The sequence below is a fragment of the Pangasianodon hypophthalmus genome, chromosome 16 (genome assembly GCF_027358585.1).
Source record: "Pangasianodon hypophthalmus isolate fPanHyp1 chromosome 16, fPanHyp1.pri, whole genome shotgun sequence".
NCBI lineage: Eukaryota > Metazoa > Chordata > Actinopteri > Siluriformes > Pangasiidae > Pangasianodon > Pangasianodon hypophthalmus.
This window is the reverse complement of record NC_069725.1, coordinates 8,618,593-8,646,205: the sequence shown is the minus strand read 5'-3', so window position 1 is coordinate 8,646,205 and position 27,613 is coordinate 8,618,593. Positions and strand designations below refer to the sequence as shown.

Sequence of the window (27,613 nt, the reverse complement as noted above, 5' to 3'; positions counted from 1 at the left end):
AAACGTGTTTGGTAATACCCGACACTGGATCTTGTTGCCTTGTGGCCAATGTTATTTTACACCTAATTGCATACAATAGACTGAAACCCCCAACACACAAATCCATTATGATTGACGCTCTATTCTCATATTACTGATGCGTTAAAAATGGTGGCACTGAAGACAATTAATATTGAATGCGTTTAAACCCAGGGGTTGGTATGGAGAGCATAAGCCATCATTTCCTTCAGTATACTTCTATTGTTCTATAATCCCATTCACAATGACACGACGGTTACTAGGAAACTAAATTCCCAGGCAACAGATAAGTTGTTTACACTGCTTCTGGTTAGTTTGTTCAGTAGACTCAGTGTGCTGCCTCAGTGCTTTCAGTGTTTGAGACGACTGTAAAAACAGCAAGCCTCAGCAAGCATTTCACCTCACTTTAGATCCATTGATTCTTTTATGGAGGTAAAAACAATTTTAAGAAAAAATATATTTTTTAATTATTAGTGTAGACCTTCTGCACCTTTCTGGCAAAGTGACTACAGATAGTACAGACTATTTAAGGCAGGACGCTACAGGTAGAAATGACACTCTTGGTCATGTCACTCACTTTTTTGGATACATTGCATAATGTCTACTCTTACACTGTAGAAATGAAAATATAAGAATTCATCAGTAATATGTTAATGTTAATATGAGCGAGGCTTTAGCTCCACCCCACTTGACATAATGTTATAGATCCTTAAAATGCTTGTTTCCTGCTATAAATATGAAGTTATGCGTCATTATGATATGCATATTGTTTTCCTTTATAAACCTTAGAAAGCACACTTAGTAGTGTGGAAATATAAAATTATATTTATTTTAAAAAAAAATCAATTCAGATTAAAAAATCTCAGTTTCTAGATGACCTGCATAGCTGAAATTTTATAATGTTCATTCCTATCACTATTTAAAAAGATATTACAGAGGAATGTTAATAATTGTTGAAACTGATGTTAGATTTTATATAGATTTTTTAAAAATAAATAACAGTGTGTGGTTATTTTCTTGATTAAACAATAAAGATTATTTTCCCAAAACTGACTTTATCTGAACACTGCGTTCAGTGGCATCATCCAAAGAATGTCGGCAATCAACTGACAAATTAATTTTTTAATATATTGTTTTTTTGTTTGTTTTTTTATGATGTTATTCACTTGTAGTGTCTTGCTTTAAAAAATGTGGCCAAATCAATCCCAAGCGTATGTGTTTCAGCAATGATCTTATATTTCTTCACTTTTTTGTACGTACTGTCACATGATACAATAGGCCTGCACCTATTTTTTTTTTTTTCAAAACCAGTCATTGCAGAGCTGAAGAATAACTGGCACAGGCACTTATTCAGCATATTCTGTTCCCAGCATCCACACAGGCTGCAGGTGGGCAGGTCCTCATGACAAGGCGGGTGGAAAATATTTTTTCCGCTCCAGTAATCTAGGTCAGCAGCGGGCAGTGATAGTGATAGTGATGTCAGCTGGGAGCAGGGGAGAGGTTGTTCAGAGTGGTGAGGAGCTGCAGGGTGAAGATCATGTCTGCATAGACTCTCCAAAAGCCACAGAGGAGCGGCAGGGGGAGGCTGAGGACGAAGAGCAGGGCCACCTGCCAGCCATTCCGGGAAAGACAGTGACACTGGAGCCTGAGGGCAAAGATAAACAGCACAAGAGGACGGAGGTGGAGAAATCTCTCGGGAGAAGGCAGGATGCCCGGGGGACGAACAGAGAACAGGTGATCCAGGCAGATGGCGCTGCAGCAGGTGTGTGTATGTGAGTGCGTGTGAAGGGGAGAGGGGAAACACTGTCATTAACTCAGGTCGCTCTACTGTAGTTATTACTGCAGCTTGCCCAGGCCATATGTTAATTAGTCTCCTGAGATTTGCATTGTCTTACCTGAGAACATGTTTGCTATGAAGGGGGGGTTCACAAAGCAAGATTTCTCAGGTAACCAAAAAAAAAAAAAAAAAAAAACAGAATAGATATGGCAGATATTATCTAGCTGTGTGAGAAATTCTGCTTTGTGAATTTCACCCAGTGTGTTTGCTTCATGATTTAATACCTGACTAAGGGTTTGATTTGAATCATTCAAACTGGGTACAAAGGTTTATTGTGTATTCAGTAACTATAATAGTCATGACATAAATTAACCACCTTTCTAGATCAGTGGACTTTGTAATACTACTCTTCCCTTCATCCGTCATCTAACACATTATAACAAAATTATACGTAACCATTTTTTCAGGTCTAGTATATTACTGTGACTGTGCATCATTGACACAACAGCCCCAACCATCCCAGTGATCAAGCAAATCAGTCCAGTTCCAAACCTCTATATCAATTTAGCCATTTTCACATTGTTAGTTTCTCAGGATGGCATCTTTAATCGTTTGATTATTTGATTTTTCTTTCTTTTTTAAAAACCATTTTCTCCATAATTTGGTCTCACCTATCATACAACAGCTACCACCCTGGGAGGGAGAAAGCTAACCTGTGCTTCCTCTGAGAATGCTGCTCATGCAAAGTTACAAGGCAGCATAGGACAGTCGCAGGAAAGTGCTATCTGCCGTCTTTCTTGTACATGAGCTCACAGATGGCCATGATTGGCTAGTGTTACTGTGATTGACAGGGGAGAGAGAGTATGCTATCCCTCCCACCCACAGAGCGCGGCCAATTTTGTGATCTACAGACAATCTACAGCCACTTTGGAGCCATATTTCAATGTCATACTCAATTTTAAAAGCTTTTCTGACGAGTTCCTCAGTCTGAAGAATATCTCTTCTGGGAGACATGTTTGATGACGCAGCTTGATTTGGTGTTTAACGGATCATAAGGTGGGATATTTTTTTTCTTTTCTTGCCCACAGTACTTTTCCAAACAAAGCCAGTGCACATATTTACATAATAGGCTAGATTGCACATTTACTGTTTTCTCTTAAAAACTCCATCTTGCAAAACATTAATATAATAAATACAGTGTATGCAAGATGTCCAATCCCCAACCCACTGACACAAAAAAAAAAAAACATTCAGCAGCAGGTCAAAAATATCCCAATTTCATGGGAGAAACAGTGGATCTGGCAACCCTGCCTTGCATCTTATAATATGTTAAAGACAGCATTAAGAGAAACTTTTAAAATCATGCCTTTTTGCTATTTTTCTCCCTGTGCACAACTGGTCAGACTCTATCTGCTTGGTCGAGCGCTCGCAGAGTGTGTGTGTGAGTAGGAGGGCTCAAGTCAAGCATCAGAGACGAGCTGTACTGGTGCACAATCTAAAGAGGAACAGAGACAAGAGCCCAGAAGAGCCTCAGAGACCTGGACCTTTCTTCTATTTTGGAGGAGGAAACGGGGCCTCCATGTGAGTCAGCGAGTGAGAGAGTAAATGAGCAAGCGAGTGAATGAATGAGTGAAGGAGTGAGTGAGCGAGCGAGGGAATGAGCGAGAGAGTGAATGAGTGTGAGTGAAAGTGAGTGAGTGAATAAGTGAGAGTGAGTGAATAATTGAGTGAGTGTGTGAGTGAGAGAGTGAATGAGTGAGTGAGAGAGTGAGAGTGAATGAGTGTGTGAGTGAGAGTGAGAGAGTGAATGAGTGTGTGAGTGAGAGTGAGAGAGTGAATGAGTGTGTGAGTGAGAGAGAGAGTGAATGAGTGAGAGAGTGAGTGAGAGAGTGAGTGTGAGAGTGAGTGAGCGAGTGAGAGAGTGAATGAGTGAGTCAGAGAGTGAGAGAGTGAATGAGTGTGTGAGTGAGAGTGAGAGAGTGAACGAGTGTGTGAGTGAGAGAGTGAATGAGTGTGTGAGTGAGAGAGTGAATGAGTGTGTGAGTGAGAGAGTGAGTGAGAGAGTGAAAGAGTGAGTGAGTGAATGAGAGTGAGTGAGAGAGTTCGAGTGAATGAGTGTGTGAGTGTGAGAGTTAGAGAGTGAATGAGTGTGTGAGTGAGAGAGTGAGAGAGTGAGTGAGAGAGTGAGTGAGTGAATGAGTGTGTGAGTGAGTGAGTTAGTGAGTGAGAGAGTGAGAGAGTGAGTTAGAGAGTGAGTGAGAGTGAGAGAGTGAGTGAGTGAGTGAATGAGTGTGTGAGTGAGTGAGTGAGTGAGTGAGACAGCTCAGTCTGGGGTGATGGGTTCAAAATTTCACACTTCAGACAGATGAGTTGACACAAATCTAAGTTTGTGTAGGACAGAAACCACTAAAATATGTGCTACCTATGAATGATTGTACACTGTATATGTATTAGCAAAATATTAAGAGTTATTTTGAAAAAAATCATATTCAGTACATTCAGTTTTGGCTAAATTGTTTGGCTGAAGTTGTCTCTATTTACACTTTATTATGAAATATCACAACTTATAATATGAAAAATCAGTTAAGTATTTTACTTGAATCCTGTGTCATAAGACTGAAATAACCACATCATAAATGTGTCATAAATGGTGTCATATCGTGTCACAAGTTGCCTTGACAGTATGCATCCAGTCATATAACATTTCGAGTTGTTTGATGTTGACAGCCTAGGTGCTAATTCCTGTACATGCTAATATTTGCTAAGTACACATAGATTTCTGACAAATATTTTGATACATACCTGGGGAAACTGTCTTAAGATATTTTATACTATGGCCCCAGAAAGTATTTGTTTCTAACTGACTCACTGGCAGAAGTTTTATTTTTGTTTTTACATATTTATTTTCTTATATTACTAAGAATTCAGTCACTTTCAGTTCTAATCATGCTGAACAAGCATAAATAACAATTGGGAGCTCCTATACAAAAATAAGTCAAAAGTAAGACAGATTACAGATTATTATATTATCAAGTCATCATTCACAACTCCATACATTTTAAATTCCATTAAAATACCTCTTTAGCTCCATAAAGTTATTGTTGCACCTAGTGGTCAAAAAAGGGAACTAAGAGAGTCCAGTGGGGCAGTAATCACGCTGTCCACTGCTCGCTCTATGAACATTTTCAGTGGAAGAGGAGCAGCAGACAGGAGAGTTAATGTCAGGGTTTCCAGGGTGGTGTTTTTTACGCCAAATAAGGCTGGTTTAAAAACACTTTTTGGCTGCTAAGGGCTTATATCATTATAGCAAATACTCAGAATATACATGTTAAATGTAATACATTTCCACAAACAAAGGCAAAGTGTAAGTCCAGAAACATTTCTACTGTAAGATATACTGCAAAACTCCAGAGGAAAAAAGGGGGATTTTGGCACAGATAGTATTTGTGCATCAGAAATGAGTGTGCGCCACAGTGATGTTGTTTCCGGCTGAGTCTGAAACAGAAACGTGTCCAGATCGTTTTGAGCTAGCTTCAGGTCTTTTGTGTGGTTTTTGAGATGAAGTATGGCTGAAAATGTTGCTGGCAACCCTGGTAATGATATTACCTCTCCTGTGTGATAGCCTCTCGACTTAATTTTGTTTAAGTATACGTCGTTATTAGTGTCGTACTTCCCCACCAATATCTGCAGCTGATATCTATCAGAACAAATTCTAAAGTATATGATAACAAAAGCACAGATTTCACAAAATGTAGCAGATTTCTCTCATGACATCAAACATAATGGCAGCCATATTTGCATTTACAAGCAAGTGTAACATGAAACTGCTACACAACTGGTCATAAACTGTCATGACAACTCATATCACCTGCCATGACACACACATGACATGGTTAAGTCTTATGTGTTATCATCAGTACTGCTTCATTAAGTAATAGTGTAATATAATAATATGATTTATATTAGTGAATTATTTTGTTTGTGAACATGTTATTTACCAAAATTGTATTCATTTTTCACAGCTAATTAAATTAAAATAGATCTTGCCATGTGTTTAAAGACCCTAAATATATAGAGCTGTTTTAATGTATATACACTTGATATGTTATTTAGAGTTGTTACATACTGTGAGAGCAAAGGCTGGCAGCGTATTTTTGACAAAACCCGACTGGACTACACACTGAAATGGTGTGAACTGAAATCTTCAAGCACCTACTACCACTTCAGAGCAGGTGTAAAAAAACATTTCCATTTTCCAACAATGCAGTTTTCATGCACCAATATGTTTCAAGCTGGGTAATTTCTAAATTATTTTTCTTTTTTATCAAAGGTGAGCAATTGGTATACCAGATCCCAAACAACAGAGTCTTGACCACTAAAATAGGTCTTCTGAACAGTCTCAGAGAGTATGACAGGGTCAGTAGCAAGATCAACCATGGAAAAGGACACAGGTCAAATATTTTAATATGCTATACTATAATATAGTATAATATTAGTGCAAAAAACTGCATACATTGTAGGAAAAAAAAGACGATGACGTAATTTATAGCAACAAGACATTTAGTGTGTAAAGTTCCTGCACTGTAAAAATGTAACTGTAAATTTTACAGTAATTTACTGGCAACATGGTTGCCAATAAAGTACTATACAAAATTTACAATAAGCAACTGTAAACATTTACAGTACAGTACTGTAATATCTTACACAGTATAAAGTAACACATAATCCAGTACATTTGCCTGATGTAACTCATAGCCTTAACCACTGAGCCACCACAACTAGCTTGCATTGATTCAACACCTCTGCCACTGAAATAACTTGCACTAAAAGATTGGATTGAATCAATGTAAGCTGGTTGTGGTGGCTCAGTGGTTAAGGCTTTTGAGCCAAACTGCTACGGTTGGCTATCAAGACCCTTAACCCTTAAAATTGGATTCTTCATCAACTGTAAACTGCTTTCTCAAAAAGCATCAACCAAATGACCTGGGTTATCTGTTTTTTTTTTTAATACTATGTAAGATATTACAGTACTTTACTATAAATGTTAACAGTACTTTAATGTAAAACACTAACAGTACTCTATATGCAACCCTGTTGCCAGTATTGTAAAATTTACAGTCAATGTTTTACATTGTTTTCAATGTTTTATGTGTAGATACAAGTAACAAAATGGTCAAATATATGTATATGTATATGTATATGTATAAGTATATGTACAGTATATATGTAAAGTACAAAAATATTACATCTTGGCCAACTTTTTCCTCTTGGAAGTTCTTGGAAATGAACTGTTTTTTTTTTTCTTGTAGGAGACTGAAGATGGACGAGTTTATTCCAGACACATTTCGCATGGATATAAAAGATGAGAAGGAAGCTTTCTTTTCCCAGCAAGAGGGTATATTGTGACTGTGATCAGTAGTTGAACCTCCTTTCTTTAAACATTTGTGTGGCAGCTTGGAAAAACTCTTCCATTGGTCAAATATTGACATTTTCTACTATATCTACTATATCTTGTTCCACTATGGGCTTTGCTGAACTGAAATATGTTTCTCTTTAGCATATATCTCAATTATAAGTACAGTTTGAACACTGGTTACCCCCAAAAGCAAGCATTTAAACACGAGCAGCATTTAAACATGAGCCTCATCGTCATCTCTTTACTGATCTCTGTTCACACTAGCATCAGTGGAAAGAATCTGTCTGATGACTAAATTTCTCATTATTAATATATTTATTTTAGGTTATTTAAACATTTTTAAAGTTTGGCCTCTGTCATCTGTACAGAGTGTGTAAGTGCTCTTCTCTGTTTGGATGATGATGTGTGACAGTCTGACAGTGCAGGAGCATCATGAACATATTGACAACCTGTATCTGATTAATAAGCTGAATTATTTAGTCTTATATCCATTTATTTTTGACAAATAAAACTATTCTCATTTCATTTTGGTCAAATATATTTATATTTTGTAGCGATATTATCAAAATATTTTATTGACAGAAAAACTCAATTTTGGTCGGAATCAGATTTTGCATAATTTTTGGTTGTTTTCCAGAATTCAGACACAGTAACACACAACGGGATTTCCCCGACTGACACACACATACAGTATTAATCATATTAGCATCTAGAACTGGAACAATTACAATCAGGAGGAAATGAAAAGTTTCCTCTATATGACTTGAAATGTCAGGTGAATTTGTCAACACAAATTTGTCAATACAAATAGCCAAAACTTCTCCATGAAACAATTCATGTCCTGTTCCTGATGTAGGATTATGTGCTGATAGAAGCAACATATGGATCTGCAAGCCAACCGGATTGAACCAGGGTCGAGGCATTTTCCTTCTGCAAACACCGGAGGATATTGCAGCCTTCAGAGCCAGGATGCAGACGGTAGCAGGCAGCCATACAAACAAGAAGATTCCTTTCAGTATGTCACAAGCACTGATTGCTCAACGGTGTGTATGATGAACAACTTAAAAGGTCTGAAACTGTAGTAATTTTCTGATCTGTATTTACACAAAAACATTTTGCATTTTTGAAGGTACATCCAAAATCCTTTGCTCCTAAAGGGCAAAAAATTTGATGTAAGATCCTACTTTCTTATCGCTTGCACCTCACCGTACATGGTGTTCTTTCGTCATGGTTACGTTCGGCTGACCTGTGACCTTTACGACCCCAAGTCCAACAACCTCACTGCACACCTGACCAACCAAGTAAGCCCTTATTTATTCACAAAACATAATCCTAATCAAGTTTGCACAGACACAGCATGTTGAAATGCCCTCTGTTCTCAGTGCTGATCATATCCTTGCCTGTGATTTAAACGCAGTATATGCAGAAGAAGAATCCTCTGTATAGCATGCTGAAGGAAGAGACAGTCTGGTCCATGGAGCGCTTCAACAGCTACATTAATGAGAAGTTCATGGTGCCAAAGGGTTTGCCGAGAGACTGGGTTTTGAGTGTTTTTACAGTGCGTTCTGTTATATTTGGGTTCTAGTACAGTTTGGTGTTATCCTTGAATAAATTAATTCATGCCATCATGTTAACAAAATACAAAAAAAACTCCCAATTCACAAACTAACTAATAAACCTGTTTTAGGTGAATAAAAATGAACTAAATAGATGAATTAACATCTTATGGATATATTTTTAACTTAGATTGAACAGTGTAATGTGACTGCTATTTGCTCGAGGAAACATAAGATTAATCATTAACACATTAAATAATTACTGTTTAATCTTATTTTACCGTAATACATGAATAACCCTGTATCCTGGCCATACCATGTCTACTGATTTTCATTTCTTTTTCTTTCTTCTTTTTTTCATTATTTTTTTTAATTTGTTAATAATTATAATGTTAGGTCAAGATGTTGAACTTAGTCATAGGAATACTAATATTATATATATATATATATATATATATATATATATATATATATATATATATATATATATATATATACATAAAATATTAGTATTCCTATAACTAAGTGTGTGTGTGTGAGTGGTGTGTGTGTGTGTGTGTGTGTGCATCCACAGAGGAGAATGCAGCAGATAATGACTCACTGCTTTCTGGCTGTCAAATCAAAGCTGGAGTGTAAACTGGGCTACTTCGATCTGATTGGCTGTGACTTTTTGATTGATGAGGACTTCAAGGTGAGATAATATATTTGCACAGCAACATAGTGTGCATGTCTGGGAGCTTGGGTTTTATCGAGTTAACCTCACTGAGAGATGTAAGGCAGAGATATGGAAATTAGTCAAAGTGCCTTCAGTACGTTGACTATTTAGCCTTCAGTAAAGGTGTTCACATAAAATAAATTAATTCATAGTTACAGCATATTGTACAGTACTTACTTGCCAACCTCATTTATCATTCTTTTAATAAAGAAAAAACAAGTTGTGTGATAAATGCCAATAATCTGTAAATTACCAAGTACTTTCATGGCACGGCTAATTATACATTTAGTGACACCCACAAAAGTCCATAAAAGGCAAAGTTCACATTGAGCTAGAAAAACAAAATGAGGTCAAAACAGTGAAACAGCACCTCCTAAGCACAAACACACAAACTTCCTTCTTTTATACTGCACCATTTCTTTTGTCTTAAGTGAATGACTAATCTTATTTGTCTTCATTTTTGGATTTAGTGTTAATAAGCTGCTAATGTTGCCAGATACTGAAGACTGAAGACTGAAGTGTTAATGTCAAAATAATCATGAAACTGAAGTATTAAAAAGTGATAAGCTCATCTTTTTCAGTTCCTTCAAGAGTTATATTTTACAGCTTTCTAACATTAGAATGAATCTCAGACATCTTGGTGCGCTCAAACCCAGTCCCACCCTTTGGTGTATTTTAAAGTTTAGCCGTGCCAAGCAGTTGCCAGGCAACCCGTGTTCCTGCAGCAGTAAACATGTGGTCCCCAGGCCAAAAATTCTCACTCACTGGATTATTATGCATTCACATGTGTGCAAAGAAAAGAAAAGGCTCTTTCTATGTGATTTAAGCATGCATTCACAGCAGGTGATGTCATTCCATTGGGTGAAGGATTGAAGGAAAAAACCAATATAATGTTTCAGCCACTATAAGCCACCAGAACATCTTCAGTGCTACCTTGGCATCGATTCTACAAGTACTCATTTTTTTCCCAAAAGATACTCCCTTAACTGGTGTTTTGATGATGGTGGTGGAGAACAAGTTGCTCCAAAATCTCCAGTACGTGTTCAATTAGGTTCAGATCTGGTGGTCCTCATACCACCAGTGTATGAGGGTATGCACCACCAGTGCATGGGTGGGCGTAGTCAATGTGGAAGAGACCACTCCCACCAGGATTGAGTTTTTTAATCATGGGATAATCAGTCAGAAGAACTTTCTATAGATGTGCAGTGACTCTTCTGTCTAAGGGGATAAGTGGAGTTAAACCATACCAGCAAAATGTCCTCAAAGCATAGCAGAACCAAATTTATTTCTTTAAATCGTCACCTGTCTGTATATCCTAACCTATTTTCAGTATAAAATTACCATTGACTAAAGCCTTAACATGCGTTCAGAAAGCATAACATAACTATAAGCTCTCTTTCACTTTGCAATATTATCATGTCGAGATTATCAGAGGTCAGGCATGACTGGTGTATTTGATGCAACAGCTGTTGCTTATGGTCTGATTATACAGCGTATTTATATGCAATCACTAACTAAAATATGTACGATGGCATTTTCAAACAAGAAGTAACTGCAGGAAATACTTTCTATTTGTGTCTGTACTGTTCATCAAATCAGGAAGTAGGAAAGCACTCATATTATCACCATTTCTTTCACAGGTATGCCACAGACCCTTTGCTTTGCTTTCAGCTGATTTTTTTTACCCAGTATTTATGGGCTAATTTTATGCTCTATATAAATAAAATAAAATTGTGGCTATTGAGGAAAGGATGCCATCTAATGGTTAAACTTTGATGAACACACTTTCTTTAAATGATATGTTACATATTTATGTTAGATTAACTGGTAACAAATGATAATCTGTATTATCATTACTGTACCAGCAGTATGCATTATTTCCTCCTGTTGTGTGTGTATTATGATTCTATACAGGTCTGGTTGCTAGAGATGAACTGTAATCCTGCTCTTCACACTAATTGTGAAGTGCTGAAAGAGGTGGTGCCCAGTACAGTCACTGAAACTCTGGGTGAGAATGTGTATTGCAAGCCAGTAGTTGCAATAATGTATATTTATTAAGTGCAATTACAATCAGTTCTAGCAGTTTTGAGCTTCACGGCATATCACTCTTCCTGTTTTTCAGACCTGGCTATGGAGATTTACAATAAATGCCGCTGTGGTCTGAAGCTGTTACCCCTGAGCAGCCAGAAAGATTTTGTGCTACTGCACAGTGGTGAAACTGCAGTCGTGCCGCTCACCAAACAGAGGAGCAGAACAGCAGGAGCTCTCAGGACAGCATGCTCCAGAAGTCGATCCAGCTCTAAGAAGCTGTAAACATTTCAGACTGTAGCTGAAAGTCCAAAGCATGCCCAGCTCCCTCTTCGACTATTTCATCCAACTCCCCAGGTGCTTTCATTCACACCGGCCCACCTGTACTGCAGCCAAGGCAAAATTTAGCTAATGAACAAGCTACCTCATTCACTTCAGCCAACCATCTTGTGCCTTTTTTCAGGATCCTCATTCCTTCTGTCCTCCTCAGACACTGCTGATGGTGAGGCCTCACAAACAGCCCAAATGACTCAGGGTACAAAACCTGCAGAATTTAACCAAAGTCAGCTGCAATCTAACAAAGTCATTCCCACACACATAGAGTGCAGCAACCTGAAGTGACTTCTGACCTCAGCAAACCAGAACATGTGATGGCAAAGACTGCCATTACATCTCGTCTAGTCCTATGCTGAATGCTCCAACATCACGGGCAAGCTCATGACTGAAGCTGGCCAAGCAGAGCAAATGGATGTTCAGAAAGAGTGAAGGAGTCAGGGTGGAGATGCATGATAACATATGATGTGTATAAATGCATGTACACTTTACTTAAGGGTACTGTTCATTCCTGCATAAAGCCTTCCTGACAACTGACATAAGCCTAAATAAATTCGACTTTGAAATACCATAAGTGCACTGAGCTACAAAGTTAATCATCATGATTCTTTCATTTTTTTTATGTTCTCTCACTTCTGCATGACTGCTGATGCCTACGGGAATAAGCCTTTTTAAATATGTATTCCTGTAGTTTATGTCATTGTCAGGAAGGCTTGTCATGTAGGCTTTTTTAGGAAGTTTTATAATATAAACAAGATCATTTAAAAGGTTGTGTATCTACATGGAAATAGCTTTGAGAAGGTGAAATCAGAGACATCTAGGCTCCTGTTTAGGGTTTGCCAGATCTGGTTTGACAAAAAGCAGATCAAAAGCATTCCAGTGGACAAACACTGGTCTTATTACTTGAGCTTGTGACTATGACTAACACTATGCTCACACTAGCAAGCAACAAGTTGCTCATGCTGCTTGTAGTTTGTCTCTCGTGGGAGTGTAGTGACCACTACCATTGTTTCTTGTGGGTGTTCACAGTCCACATTTTATTTTTAGCTCCGGCGGAAAATGGTAGTAGATATATTTAACTAGTTAAACACAAATTAAATAATGCCCTTAACCGGGGTGAAAGTTTTTTTTTTTTTTTAATTTACATGTAATGTGCTAGGTTTTGTACAATTTTATAAGCAGATTAGCAAAGTGACCTAAACTTACTGGCTACGACTACCAACAATTTCTGCCACTTCAGTCCCTGCTTTATTTTTCCTCATAATGTCTCTATTTGACAGGATAAGATGAAATTTATTTTTTTTTTGCACATCAAACAGTAAATGGGAACTATTTGCAGGTAGGAAGTAAAGTTGTGTGTGGGGAACTGAAGAAATGTTAAACCACACTCATCATAGGATCAGTCTCAGGAATCATTCAATCCAATGGCTTGGCTTGCCACTGTCAGTGAAACATGCATGTTCAGGGAAAAAGATTAGTCGCTTTGTCACTTGCTAGTGTGAATGTGGGGTAAAAGGTTAAACTCTTTTAATACAATTCTGTTTCAGTGCTTTTGGAATTGTAAATGCTGATGAAACTTAAATGTATTACAGGTCTAAAAGGTCAATAAAGTATACTCACAGTGTAATAAAGTAAATATCATATTTCTGTAGAAGGACTATAACCACATGTGGCTACCAACCTATTTTCCTCTTCTACTAGGTGATAGATGAATACAACACTAACACCACATTCTGTCGAGCACACAGCAGTAAGCACGGCTCGTCATTCGGTTGTTGTTAATGTTGTTGTGGCTACAAATGTCTCTGTGTAGGCTCTCCAACATGTAATCATTTTATCTGGGTATTACTTGAGCAGTGTTGTACATACAGGTATATATCCTCCACATGTCACACTGGATTTAAATAATAGTTACGTTAATAGAGGTGGAACAGGGTGGAACAGAGGCGGAAGCTAAATGGTTTATGCTGAAACTTGATGAGGAAGTTAGCTTTGCCACAGCTGCGTCACTGCTCGAACTGACAGGAAGAAAGCATGCACCACATGGTTCTGTCATATACGTCTGCTTGTTTCTCTTCAGAATTTGCCTACATTCGTTTTGTCCATTTTTGTTTGTGCAGAGAAAGGCTTTGAGGCAAAACCTATCCCAAACCTTATTCATCCCTATTTTCTAAGCTGTTTGCTGTTTGCTCCTTTCCCTTTGGCTGGTTGCATAGCAGGGTGTGAGACAGGTTGTTGGGGTGTTTGGGGCACAGGGGCAGATGGCTCTTGGTGTGTAGTGCAGTGGAAAAGCCACTGTGTGTGGAGGAGAGGAGTGGAAACAAAAGGAGAGAGAGGATTCGGCAGACATGGGATGTTGCAGCGTGACCCCGATAACCAAAGGAGTCGATGATGTGGGTCCAGACGAGATCGAGCTTTTGGAGATTGAAGGTGCAGGGTAAGAGCATTAATTTCCATCAGTGCAACAACTGCTTTTACCCAGACATGTCAGATTGTGTATCATACTGTACTTCCTGCTTTGGAAATGTTTGGTGCACTTCAAAGCCAGTATGGTTGCAAAATAGTGAAATCTGTCTAGACTCATTAAGATTTAAGTTACTAGTTGTCTATGTATCAGTGAGAATGAGTTATAATTTTGTCTCAAGATATCAAATTAAACTTAAGTTCAAAAACTGACTAAAGAATATTTGATTGATCAGTTTCTCTTATTAAAGTGTTATCTATTAAAGCATTGCAACTTAAGATCAGCACAGTGTAAGTGTTAACTTGAATGGCAGTTATCAAATTAAGCTAGCTACAGTTTTGAAAAATCATCGTCGATTCATGACCAAAATTCTGAAATTTGACAAATACACTTCCAATTTCACTACGTAATTGTTATAGCATTTGTAAGCGTTTTTGCAAGTAATGAATATGAACAGGTAAAATCAGAGATGCATCTCATCACATTTTAGATATTCCTACTACTGTTGATTTTATTTATCCAGCTAAAAAGTTGTTTCCTGTGGATGTGTCTGAATTATACTGTAAGTAAATTCAGTTTGCTCTCTGCAGAACCAATATTTTGATGTTTCCAACCCCATCATAATGTTCGGTTAGTACAAAATGTAAAAAATTATTATGTTCCTTTTATTTAGGCTGTACGCTCTTTAAAAAATGCAGAATATTCAAGGAGGAAGGTTTTATTAGCTAATTAAGGTTCCTAGTTCCTAAGGTTCTTGAACCTTTAAGGGTTTCCCTAGAGGGATACCCAAAAGACCCTTAAGGTTTCTACATATTCTTTGTGTATGTAGGACTAATATAAAATAAAATTAAAAATACTGGAAAGCTATCAGATCCAGGAGGTGTGTTAGATTGAGAAGAACATGTTCACACACAGACTATGGAATTTTACTGTTTGTGCTCCAACTTTAAAATAATTTGCCCATAATAATATAGCAGAGGTTGTTAATGAAAATAAGTCCAAATGCAATCTTACATGGTGTCAATATAGTCATCGTTTATCTAGTCTGGGTTACCTAGCTCAGCTTTTTTTCCTCTGCTCGCAGGTTTGGTTAAGGTCTGCCTAATGCATACCTTAATGTAATGCGTTTTTAGGCTTAGAAAACATTTATAGTAAGTTTAATTTACCTTGTGTTATCACCCATTTACTGAAGCCATGTAACATACTATGCTGCACAGCACATGTAAAATCACACACTGAATGAAATTATGCAAGATGTGATTATGATCAGAAACATTTGGGTATTTGGAGGTCAGATATAATGATAAGATACCAAAAGTTTTTGGTATTCAGACTGGAAGTACACAAAAAGCCCTGCTAAAAAAGACAGAGTATTGCATATATCTGTATAGGGCATCAGCTACACCACTGGTAGGAACCATGGTGTTTCAAAACTAATTAGAGCCACTTCTGCAACATATGAAGCAGCACTAATATAATGCGACTACCTGAAAGACTAAAGCATTTGTGAGCAGTCTGATGTCTTACACAGGGTTGGGTGCATCAATCCTCTCATTAGGAAACTGCAGGGATTAAGCTGGGAGGTAATCAGAGGCTTACACAATGCATGTGTTCAAACGAGTGATAGGGACCAACCTGCAGGACCCTAACAAAAACCCCACACCCATCACAACAGGATGCTCGGGGCACCACAAAAACAACGTAGCTTGTGTGCTTAACATCTTAATCCAGTGGGTCACAGGGAATGCAATAATACTTCAGAAAAGGAACACTGGTTAAACATTGCTGCTTACAAGGAGAGATACTGAGCCTGTGGAGGTCAGATGGTCACTGTTTACCCCTCACTGCCCGCTCACAATAATCTGCTTATGTCTAGAGACCCGTCTGGTGGGGCAAAGCAGGTGCAGCAGCGGAAGTAGCTCAGCATGAGACAGCTATTTAGTAAACGTGACTTTTTATCATTAGTCATCAGGGTTGCGGGAAATTCGAGGCTTTTCCAAGGAACACTGAGCCGTGGATGGGATGTCAGTCCACCCTGCACACATATTCACACACTCATTCACACCTTGGGGCAACTGAGAGTAACCGATCCACCAACTGGTATATTTTTGGGAGACTGGGGAAGAGGGTGGGGGAAATTCACACAGACACAGGGTGAACACAGACAGCACAGACACAGACAGTGACCCACGCTCAGACTGGGGTTAAATCAGAGATATCTTTATCATTTCAGATACTCCTACTCAGGCTGGCCAGATCATTGACAAAATTGGTCCTTCAAAACCAACCAAATGGATAAGAAGAAATTTTCCCGAAAAATTCTTTCACAAAGGTCCTGAAATGGTCTTGTATTTTGAATATTGTTAAAAAATCTATGAAAATAAATAGGCAGATTCACTGACAAAAATGCCTTCACACATTACATGAACCAAAAATAGCCCAACTCCTCAGGAAAGACCACAGACTTAGCAACCCTGCTCACACCACTAACATATCTGATACACTTCTGTGCAAAATGCATCAGACTAATGTCGAGGTCCATCAGGCCGATCATCAGGGGTTATGCTTAGGGGTGCCATAAAGAGGGGAAAGGTGGAGATGACTCTATAGAGAACATGGGTAAGGCATCCAAATTGTTTATTAAGGATGTGAAATAATTAAGACAATAATTAATTGATGCTTATTTCATGAAATTCATTAGTCATGTTAAATGGCGAGTTCAAAGAATTATATTCTGTAAGTTCAATTAATTATTAACATTTAGAAACATTGTCATTTAATGTATGATATTTTACATGACTTATTTTTAATAATTGACAGAATAAGCACTGGCTAATTTAGTTAATTATTTAATCAAAACATACACATAACACATAAACCTGTTAATTAATGCTGCAGTTATTATTAATGTTAGCTAGGGAAATATGAATCTAAAGGGTTATACTTTAGGTTCTTAATAGCAGTGTTAGTTAGTGTTAGTTAGTTTTACTTTTCAGTAAACTAAAGCTGTATGCAGTATTAAGATCTACAATACCAGCATTATATGCTGTTTTCAGGGTCTGGACTTTAGGAGAAAGTAAGCTGCAGATTACCTTAAAGAATGAGACAGATGAACCTCCGCAACACTCTCCACCTGCCAGGAATCTTACAAAAGAGATAGGCTTGTGTGAGGTAACGGACATTCCTATAATCTTTAAGGAGTATATGTATGGATATATATTTTTGATTTTTGATTACTATGTTTCGCTGTTTTTCTCCCTTAAGGGCTCAGATCCAATCTCTGCAAAAGAGTCTGCTCAGAAAAGGACCTCACAAGTATGTCTGCAATTTTAATACATACAAGTGGCATGACTGGAATACAAGTTTCTATTCAATAAAAACTGCTCACTATACCATAAACCTTTAGAATCTAAGGAAGTGAACGAGTTGTAAATGTGTCAAACAACAGCACTGTTAAACTCAAATCTGATTGGTCAGAAGCTGTTGATTAATTTTCAATAACAGCACAGCTGGTAACAGAAGTTCAGTTGCAACGTTTCTATGATTGTGCTCATTCCAATATGTTATTATTTCTATAGTAACACCTTTCACAGGGATGTTAATAAAGGAATTTAAAAACATCTAATTGTTGATATGGTAGAGCTTTCTGTAAGAGAACATTTATTTAGCATTTTTAGAAGGAGTCTCCAGTGTCAGTGCCATTTTAGGCCATTAGATTTTTTTTTTTTTTTTTCAGAAAAGAGGGCCTTGCAGCTTCTTTGTAACTTGACAAGTTACATTTCATAAATCATAACAGAAACTAACTTAAATGTAACAGTAAATGAGTAAAAATTTCATTTTTAAATTAATACATATTGCAATAATCATAAAAATTGCTGTGGTATAAAGGAATAAAAAGAACTTCAGGACATGCTGTTATTGGAAAATAATCTGCTTTGCTGCATCACACCATGCTGTCATTGGTTATTTTCCTATAACACTAAAGCCCCATTAGGTAATATTCCTAACATAAATGTACTAAAGTGTCAGGTATAATAAAGATGTATGTTCCTAATATTTTGCTGTATCTGTTGCCTGTAAGGTTGTACTGTGGGGCCAGACTAAAGATGAGCTACACCAAAAGCTGTACACACATCTAATACGAGACTGGGAGGGACGAGCGCCACACGCTTATGGAGACATCATTTACTCTTCTCTAGTGTTCTTACACAATGGCTACACAAAGGTAATCAGGTAGCTTCTGTTGTTGAAACAGGAGGTTATCGCTAGCAACAAATTCCAAACACATCATCTGTGAAGTACTGGAAATATTCAGTATAAGACAGATTTTGCATGACGGCCACTCACCTCATGGTTTCCACCTCATGAGCTAAATGAGTCACTGTGTGTGTGTCTGTTTGTGTGAATGACAAAAATGGGTCTTATCTTTTCCCACAGGTTATGACTGAAAGGTATCTGGTTCTTTTTTCATTTCATTTATTAATCCTCGCCCTGGATAACTCAACTCGTGACTTCATCTATGAGGTAGGTTCTGCAAAAATACATTCTGATTTCTGACATCCTGTTACTTCTATCATTATCAGAATGTGTCCCACTATTTTGCAGTTCACCATGGTAGTTTACACAACAATGTACCCTGTCTTCCTGTTCGCTATTTTTGTTTGTTGAACAATTGGCAGGCAGTATTATACAGAATCATGAAAGGGGTGCCAGCTCTCTCTCTGCAGGCTGATATGTACATAACATCACTTTAGTCTTTGATTAAAAGTTTTTAATCTCTCTCAAGACTCACAATACATTAGAAATAATGCCGAACACATAAAATAATCCACAGCACCTCATGCAAATGATTTCTTTTAAGAAAAGTTTTACATTTCCGAGAGACATTTAAAAAAAAATACAGTAGACCTACAGGTGAATTGGCATGGAAAATGTACATGTTGAATTCTTCTTTATATCCCTTAATTTCTTCTTATCTCAGGCAGTCATTTCTTACCATTGTCACCTGCATTGTGACAAAGTCTATTGTTAAAAGCACTATTTAAATAAAATGGAATGAAATTGAAGTGATTCATTTTTTATTGAAACACATCCAACTAGAAAATCAGTGGGAGAATTAATGCTATCAATTGCTTTATCTATCGTCCTTTTTCACAAAGCAATCTCCCTTTAAACAGTTAGATTCAATTGCTGCACTCCTTTTTTAGAGCTATCAAGTCAAACAATGCACCATTGGTGCCAAACAATGCAGGAAACATCGGACTACCACACATTAAAGCCATTACTGGTCTGCACACTAAAATGTTTTCATGATGGAATAAGGCCATTTAAATAACTCATTCTCCTGCCCAACATGTCTCTGGAGCAGTCTCTCAGCTATCAGACGTCTGTCCTTCTTAACAGTCCCTCTAAAGTAAACATATTAAACTACAGTGATAGTTTTGTTATAGGCAGAACATTTGGAAGCAAATCAGTCTGCATATAAAGGCTCCAGATACCTAGAATATAAAGTATCTGATTTCCTGATATGTAAAATCATGACTTTGTTCCTGTCTAGAATGATATTGTTCTCTGGAAGACCTCTGGACCAATATGATTTGCACTGCTCCAAAAATATGTGATATTTCATAGTAGGAAGGTAATTTACAAATTTTAGGCACAAATTCAGGATCAGAAAGGAATATGCCAAATATTTATAGTCAAAAAGCCCTTACATTCCCAAGACATTTACATGTTTCCTATTTCAGATATTATAAGTCAAACATTCACTTGCACAAATGCACTTAAGCAGATTTTGGCTGAGAAACTGAATATAGAGATAGATCTTGAGCTCATGGAGTATCATATGTGACGGTACAGTCAAAATTACTGTCCTAATTGCCTGATACAGTGTAAAGCCTTGCAACAATCACACAACTCTATATGCTACATTAACCCCTTCTTTGTGCATATGTAACAAGTTGTATGTACATTGGAAAATAATTTTCACTGCTTTTCTATGGAATTTGTGAAGAACTGGGAGAAACAAATCATCAAAATATATTGATATATAATACACAAATATAAAAGAAGTAAATGAAACTATACAATATTTTATTCCAAATTGTATAAAACAAAAAATGAAAATACAAAAATAGATTTTCTAAGGGGGTGTGAGTGGTATCAGTCATCGCTGTAGCACAATGTTATCATCAGTGTCATCAGTGGTGTCAGTCATTGCTGTATCACAATGTTATCATCAGTGTCATCAGTGGTGTCAGTCATTGCTGTATCACAATGTTATCATCAGTGTCATCAGTGGTGTCAGTCATTGCTGTATCACAATGTTATCATCAGTGGTGTCAGTCATTGCTGTATTGTCATCAGTGGTGTCAGTCATTGCTGTATCACAATGTTATCTTTTAAACATTATCTTTTTCTCATTAACAAAGATATATTATCATAGCGACCTTAGCTGCTAGCTATCATCCAGCTAGCTAGTTAGTGAAAAGCATGATGAATAATAAAGACACTACTGATCATGTGATTGGGTTTAAGATTTATTAAACACATATTAGTAACAGAATTGAATGTGTAACATGATGAATAGAAATGAGTCAGGCTTCTGCTCACTGATGAGTCAGTTAGGCATTTGGACACTACTGTGCTAGTCAGGACTGGAGTGATTTTATGATTGGGGTGCCATTTAACCCTTGTAACTCTTAAAAATGAAACTGTTTGTATCATTTTTCAACACGGAGCAAAAGTAAACACGCATTTAACTGGAAGACAACAATATCTCCCTCTTTTTTTTTTAAGGTTTCCTTGCTGACAATGGCTGCATTTTTCTGTTAAGAGTGAAAGAGTTGAAAGTAACAAAGTTGACTTTTTTAGCAGAGAATTAGCAAATACACAAAATGTGGTTAACTAGCATTCATGCTAATGGCATCAGAACATTAAGGGTTTTAACTCTAATGATTTATTATTCTTAAATTATTTACTTTTAATCTGTAACTTGGATAGCAGGGTTGTACATCAATCAATACCAAAATATCATTGAAAATGAAAAAAAAAAAAAAAAAAAGAAAGAAAGAAACACAATCAGAAAACTTACTTCTTTTTTTCCCATGATCTTCAGGAAATTCAGATGATGCAACTTCCTGTTGATCATGTGACTTGAGTAATATTCCAAATATTTCCTAGGGATGAATGTGTTCAGGTAACAGGGTTGTTGTGGATGTACATTTTTCATAACCTGTAATGACTCATGGAAAATAAGGTTTCAGGCATGAGACGTTAAATAGATTTACACAATAATGCAAAAGTAAAAGTATTTTAATGATTACATTTCAGGGTAAATTGTAACTCGTGGGCTGAAACAGGCAGAAATGACGTTTTCTAAGTGCTGTAGATAAGTTACTTGTTTGAAAAATGCACACAGGTTGTTGTGAAGGTCACTTTACTAATGTTTAAAATGTCTTTGACATATAATTTACATGCATATTTGTGTAATACACAATAATAATGCAATGGCAACCTGACTGTAGAATCACTCAAGCTGCTGAGGCTTTGCACAGAATTTCCGGCTGTAGATCAGATCAACAACACACATAACAAAATAGCATTTTCAAATAGTTGTTCAAATACGTGTAACAGAAAAGCAGCCCATCCCTGATTATGGCTATCTTACCAAGGAATGTGTTCAGTATTGCTAATAAATAATAAATTTACTGTATGTGTATTACATAAAATGTGACAGAAATGAGAGATATATATTTTTATGCACACTCCATTTTTTAAAAACCTTTTTTGAACTGTACTGTGCTAATTTGTCGTTATATTCTATTGTATGATTGTTCCCAGTTTATATGATTCTAATTAAACTATCTGACTCTACTGTGAGCAGGGCGTACTTCCTCTGTCAGCAATTGAGGTGAGAGTGATTTCTCAGAAGGACCCCTGTACTCCACACATGTTCGAGATCAGTGGTTAGTTAGTCTTCCTGTGTTAAATGTATTACCATAAAATGATTAAAAAAAATAAATAAAACAATATCTATAGATTGAGATTTTTGATTCTTTGTTGTCCTGTACAGGGCCCATGGTGGACTCTAAGATTTTCCTCTGTGCCAGTGCTACGGAGCAAAGGATCTGGATTGAGAACTTAGAGGACAGGAGATGCAAGTCCCTCAGACAGCAGCTCAGCCCTTCTCACACTGCTCTCTCCTACCTGGTACACCACATACACATACAACCATGTCAGCACTGGCGAAGGAAGTGAAAACTCACCTAAAACCCATAGGTTCAACCTTCTACTTCCTGACTTTGCAGTAGATAAATTACTAATATTTCACAAGTGATGGTGTGCCTACATATAGGAAGTGGTGCTAAAACACTTATGAACACTTTCAAATTTAAAACGTGAAATTTATGAATGGAAATAATGCACAAATGACATATCTTTGCATTCATTTACTGAACAATATGGTCCATTATTAAATGTAGTCAGTAAAAGTATGTGAACATTTCAGATTCAGTTAAAGGGATAACTATTATTCTGAATTTTAGATATACCTTTTTTTATGTATAACTTTACATATACCTGAGTCTTTAGTATTAAGTCTGATTTGTGAACTCAGGCTATTCCTCAGTCAAATGAAGGTTGGAGAAGGTTGCAAAAGAATAAGGGAGAAAGAGCCCCATGATCTTATACTGTATGTATCTCCTCTTGTGCTTCAGTCTCAGCAAAGTCACATACTGATTGTGTGAGTTTACCAAACCACATTTCCTACAAGCACACATATTTGTAGAGATGTGCTTTTGATACCCTAGCATGTCTAAGTATATTTGGAGAGAAACATTTGAGGAAAAGTGTATTTTTGATATGGAAGAAGTAAATGCTAGTATTTGAAGAGAAGTACGTCAGTGTACATTTTATATGCTAGCATTTGAAGAGAAACACAGTGGTGTACATGTTATATGCTAGCGTTTGAAGATAAGTAAGTTAGTGTACTTTTTATATGCAAGCATTTGAGGAGAAGTACAATGGTGTACATTTTATATGCTAATGTTTGAAGGGAAGCACGTTAGCGTACTTTATATATACTAGGTTTTGAAGAGAAGAACAGTGGTGTACTTTTTATATGCTAGCATTTGAAGAGAAGTACGTCAGTGTACTTTTTATATGCTAGTGTTTGAAGAGAGGTATTTTAGAGTACTTTCTTAGATGCTAGCGTTTGAAGAGAAGTCCGTTAGTGTACTTTTTGTATGCTAGCATTTGAAGAAAAGCACGTTAGTGTACTTTTATATGCTACTGTTTGAAGAGAAGTATTTTAGAGTACCTTTTTATATGCTAGCGTTTGAAGAGAAGTGTGGTAGTGTACTTTTTGTATGCTAGCATTTGAAGAGAAGTACGTCAGTCTACTTTTTATATGCTAGTGTTTGAAGAGAAGTATTTTAGAGTACCTTTTTATATGCTAGCGTTTGAAGAGAAGTCCGTTAGTGTACTTTTTGTATGCTAGCATTTGAAGAGAAGAACGTTAGTGTACTTTTATATGCTACTGTTTGAAAAGAAGTACATTAGTGTACCTTTAATATGCTAGCGTTTAAAGAGAAGTCCATTTGTGTACTTTTTATATGCTAGCTTTTGAAAAGAAGTCTGTTAGTGTACTTTTTGTATGCTAGCATTTGAAGACAAGTACAGTGGCCTACTTTTTATATGCTAGCATTTGAAGAGAAGTGTGGTAGTGTACTTTTTATATGACAGGGTTTGAAGAGAACTCTGCTGAAAAATCCAGCTTGGTCTGACCAGCTACTAGCTGCCAAAACTGTTAGACCATCTTTACCAACTGGTAATTTATTTTCTAGATTCTTTATTATTTGACTAAATTGATCAATATCACGTAAAAATAACTCTTCTACAACGTTGGACTCGGGTTAGCACTTGGCAAAAATGGGGTACACGAGCTTGACCAGCTCAGCCTGTGCTTTGTTAGCTGGTACCTGGTCAGACCAGCTAGATTTTTTTTTTACAATATAAATTACAGCACTACTTTATTTGCTAGCATTTGAACAGAAGTGCACAGAAATAGGTACCAAGTAAACTATTATTTTGGTTTTAGATTTAGTAAATATGGGTAAAAAATATCCAAGTATGCTAAGTACTAAGGTCTATTTATTTATTGTCCACAGTAAATTATTAGGTTTTTATGTGAGCAAGTTTTAATCCAGTACATTTTATCAAACATTTTAAACTGTACTTGGAAAAGGGATTGCAATCCTTTTTACAGAGGCATACTTTAATCAACATGTGAAACTATAACTTGACCAACAATAAACCAACCAGTTAACAACAGACAGAAAAAAATCAGTTAAGACGTGCGTAGGTGGTACAGCGGTAAAGTGTTTGACCTGTGCTCTGGATGTGTGTTTGAATCCTGCCAGTACATAAAGCATAGCCTTCTCTGTTTTTGACAGGAATCGAAAGCAAAGGTTCACAGACTTTTGTAACATGGACGTTTTCATTTGAAATGATTTGGTTCAATAAATGAGTTGAAGTATAATATTTGTGTGTTATTTTCATGGTTAAATAAAAGTCTGATTATGTTTTAGATACAAATGTATATATAAAAGATAATTCAGAAAATTCCAGAGTTCACAAACTTTCATACCAGTGCATGCATGGTTAATGTTAATGTAAATGTGTAAGCAAATAGATGTAATAATTGTGAATTAGGTTATTAATAAGATGTCTTGGAACAAATTATAGACTTAAGTAGAAATTACATGTAGATATAGTACTTGGGGAAATTGGCTCAAATGCGCCATCATGAGGACAAACGCCACACTCCAAGATAATGCATAGTCCCGGAATTTTGCACCTTGTTCTTGGTTATGTTCATTCATACTAAAACAGCCAGACAAAGACAAAAAAATTTATTTTCTCTCTCTCAGTTGCCATGTGATGAGGCCTGGAAGAGGGAGGAGCTGAAGCGGTACCTGCTGAGGTCTCCCATATTGCAGTGGGAGGGATCCCCTATCCAGCACATGGGCCAACCTCTCTACCTCTCATTGGTACACATCAGCAATACACAGAGACAGGTGAGTGAGAGAAATCAGAGAAATACTCATGACTTCTTTGAAAGTTAAATTACATACACCTTTATCAAAGTGTGGGTTTGTTCTTTTGTTCTTTTGCAGGGATCTCAGGAGCGTCTCTTCGTGCTCTTTCCTCTGGACCTCCTTATCCTGTCTGTTGACAGTCAGCGGCTCTGGGTCAAATATGAGGTGAAAGAATCTGAGGCATTACATATCTAAACCATGACATTTCTTCTTTTGTAATATACCGAATTAGGTTCCTTCTCATTTATTTGGCTGCCTGGGAAAACCCATTAACATGGTTACATTTTCTACTTTATAAAATTTTATATTTCTAGAAAAATAGCCTAGGTAAGATTAAAAAGATTAAATCAAAACACATCATTTTGGTGAAATATATGTATGGTTTATAGTTGAGGTGTCAAAGTATGCAATAGGCAGAGAAACCAAATTTTGTACTTTTTTTGAAAGATTGACAGAACTCAGCTACTGAGAGGTTTTTTCCAGGACCACCACACATTTTGTTCAGTGTGGTCAGCCTTATATTGTTGTCCAAAAATATACTGGTTACTGGTAATTGATTAGAAGTTCATTTTACAGGGTCGTCTGCCAAGGAAGAGTATCAGAGCTTTGGAGAGATCTGCCCGGTATGGCAGACTTGAATTCGAACTTACAGGTAATTCTAATATTCACCATTTATTAGTAAAACACATTTAGACATTTAGAGGTAGAGTTATAAATATTTATCCACAGTTGAGTATTTATTAGTAATGTCAGTAACAATAAACTGCACAATTCCTCTTGGGAACATTTTACATTTGAAGTGGAAAAATCTACCGTATGTTGAATTTTATTTGCTTTTTTTTTTTTTTTTTTTTAAGGAGAATTGATGGAATCTCTGTTGGTCTCATGCACTTATGCAGAAGACTACCAGAGCTGGATTTTCCAATTACAAGAGGTAAAAATGGTAACATAATAAAAACCCAAATAAATTTAAGTTTCTAAGCTTGATTTTCATTTATGTGTCATGTTTTTCTTTCAGCCTGAAAAGACACAAGCCTTTCCTAATCACACACCTCCACCTCTCATACCGAAGAAGCGCAGAAGCTGAAGTCACAAGGCAAAGGCATGCAACGGTCAATGCACAGGTTCCCAGAGGTTAACATCTGTCCTGCACACTTAATGTTTCCCTGCTCTAACACAATTCAATTAATCATCTAATTAACTGCCCTTAACTGGGACTGTTAAAGCAGGTAAACACTAAAATGTGTAGGGCAAGTTCTGCTCCATGACCAGGCCTCTGAACCTGTGGTCTGCAGTAGTAAACTACAAAAAAAAAAGAAAAAAACTCATTGCGTAAAATTGCCTTTAAACAGGATTATGTTCTGTTTGCTATGTACAGTTTCTGTCCAATGAAAATACTCTAGACATGCATGCAGCAGCTTGTACAGATATGCTTTTCATCTAAATCTAATTAAAATGTGTAGATTCAAACAAGATGCATCATTAGACCAGTCATCTCTTGCAAAATGCATGCACATGCCTTTACACATGGAAGCCACAAACTTACCTGCTTTCTGAACAGCTTTGTTTTCTTATAAAACCATAAATGCTTCTCTGAGACGTAATAAATTACTTTCATCAGACGTGCATTCCTGAGCTGCTGCAGTAGATCTCTCTTATCTTATTAAGCTCAGCTCTTATTCTGTAGCCGTCACTACTCTGATTTAGAACAGTCACAAACTCAGAGAAACGAACTCCGGAGTTCTTGGTATTGCTGTCACAATAAAGCTATTCAGTTTACCTCATACCTTGTCTCATTCATGCCTGTGGGCCAAAGATATGAGCTGATCTGGAATAGGATAGCCTCAAGTGAAAATAAGAAATTCATCTTTTTGAGGTGAACAGTAGAGTGAATGCAAGCACAGACTCAGAGCCTAGATGCAAGCTTTGAATCAAACCCTTTTTTTTTTTTAAGCAATATATCAGAATGTCAAGGAAAGTTCTCAGAAATTTTTCACATCAGCACAAGATCAGAGCCATTGAATATTATTCACCATTCTTTACAAGTAATTGAGCTATAGTTGACTCACTTTCACCCACTTTATCTGGAGTCCATCCCAGGAACACCGGATATGAAGCGGGAATACATCCTGGATGGTACACCTGTCCATCACAGGGCACCATGCACACACATTCACACACTCAATTACACCTAGGGGCAATTTATC

General features: G+C 36.9%; 2 protein-coding genes and 1 long non-coding RNA gene across 5 annotated transcripts in view; 2 read left to right on the top strand and 1 right to left on the bottom strand.

The window, feature by feature from the left end:
• LOC117599296 (uncharacterized) overlaps window positions 1-21,478 on the bottom strand; it is a 42,244-nt gene extending 20,766 nt beyond the window's left edge. Inside the window, exon 1 of the long non-coding RNA XR_004579753.2 lies at window positions 21,401-21,478. This is a non-coding gene — a long non-coding RNA (uncharacterized LOC117599296). The remainder of the gene's footprint in view (window positions 1-21,400) is intronic.
• ttll10 (tubulin tyrosine ligase-like family, member 10) lies at window positions 1,480-13,531 on the top strand. 2 transcript variants are annotated; one of them, XR_003403155.3, is made up of 12 exons: window positions 1,480-1,780; window positions 3,199-3,376; window positions 5,909-6,027; window positions 6,126-6,246; window positions 7,105-7,190; window positions 8,068-8,254; window positions 8,341-8,512; window positions 8,629-8,769; window positions 9,342-9,458; window positions 11,397-11,490; window positions 11,605-11,867; window positions 11,974-13,531. XR_003403155.3 is itself a non-coding variant. In XM_026920432.3 (11 exons), exons 1-11 carry the CDS (start codon window positions 1,495-1,497, stop codon window positions 11,793-11,795), a joined length of 1,692 nt encoding a protein of 563 aa, XP_026776233.2. In that variant the 5' UTR covers window positions 1,480-1,494; the 3' UTR covers window positions 11,796-13,530. The 2 variants fall into 2 exon arrangements, 1 of the variants encoding a protein (XP_026776233.2); XM_026920432.3 differs by having other exon boundaries at window positions 11,605-13,530.
• LOC113530445 (rho guanine nucleotide exchange factor 7) lies at window positions 13,857-27,190 on the top strand. 2 transcript variants are annotated; one of them, XM_034311800.2, is made up of 13 exons: window positions 13,857-14,280; window positions 16,541-16,639; window positions 17,364-17,478; window positions 17,572-17,622; window positions 18,389-18,532; window positions 18,745-18,831; window positions 22,193-22,274; window positions 22,382-22,518; window positions 25,239-25,385; window positions 25,485-25,571; window positions 25,983-26,058; window positions 26,264-26,340; window positions 26,425-27,190. In XM_034311800.2, exons 2-13 carry the CDS (start codon window positions 16,599-16,601, stop codon window positions 26,491-26,493), a joined length of 1,113 nt encoding a protein of 370 aa, XP_034167691.1. In that variant the 5' UTR covers window positions 13,857-14,280; window positions 16,541-16,598; the 3' UTR covers window positions 26,494-27,190. The 2 variants fall into 2 exon arrangements, with proteins under 2 accessions (XP_034167691.1, XP_026776234.1); XM_026920433.3 differs by lacking the exon at window positions 16,541-16,639 and having other exon boundaries at window positions 13,862-14,280.
• The last annotated feature ends 423 nt before the right edge of the window (window positions 27,191-27,613 follow it).

Coding starts and splice junctions, on each gene's coding strand:
- ttll10 (XM_026920432.3), top strand. CDS start 1,495: ATGTCAGCTGGGAGCAGGGGAGAGGTTGTTCAGAGTGGTGAGGAGCTG. Junction 3,377..5,908: donor GGAGGAAACGGGGCCTCCAT/GTGAGTCAGCGA, acceptor TATGTTATTTAG/AGTTGTTACATACTGTGAGA. Junction 8,770..9,341: donor GGGTTTTGAGTGTTTTTACA/GTGCGTTCTGTT, acceptor GTGCATCCACAG/AGGAGAATGCAGCAGATAAT.
- LOC113530445 (XM_026920433.3), top strand. CDS start 14,192: ATGGGATGTTGCAGCGTGACCCCGATAACCAAAGGAGTCGATGATGTG. Junction 14,281..17,363: donor TTGGAGATTGAAGGTGCAGG/GTAAGAGCATTA, acceptor TGCTGTTTTCAG/GGTCTGGACTTTAGGAGAAA. Junction 17,479..17,571: donor AAGAGATAGGCTTGTGTGAG/GTAACGGACATT, acceptor TTCTCCCTTAAG/GGCTCAGATCCAATCTCTGC.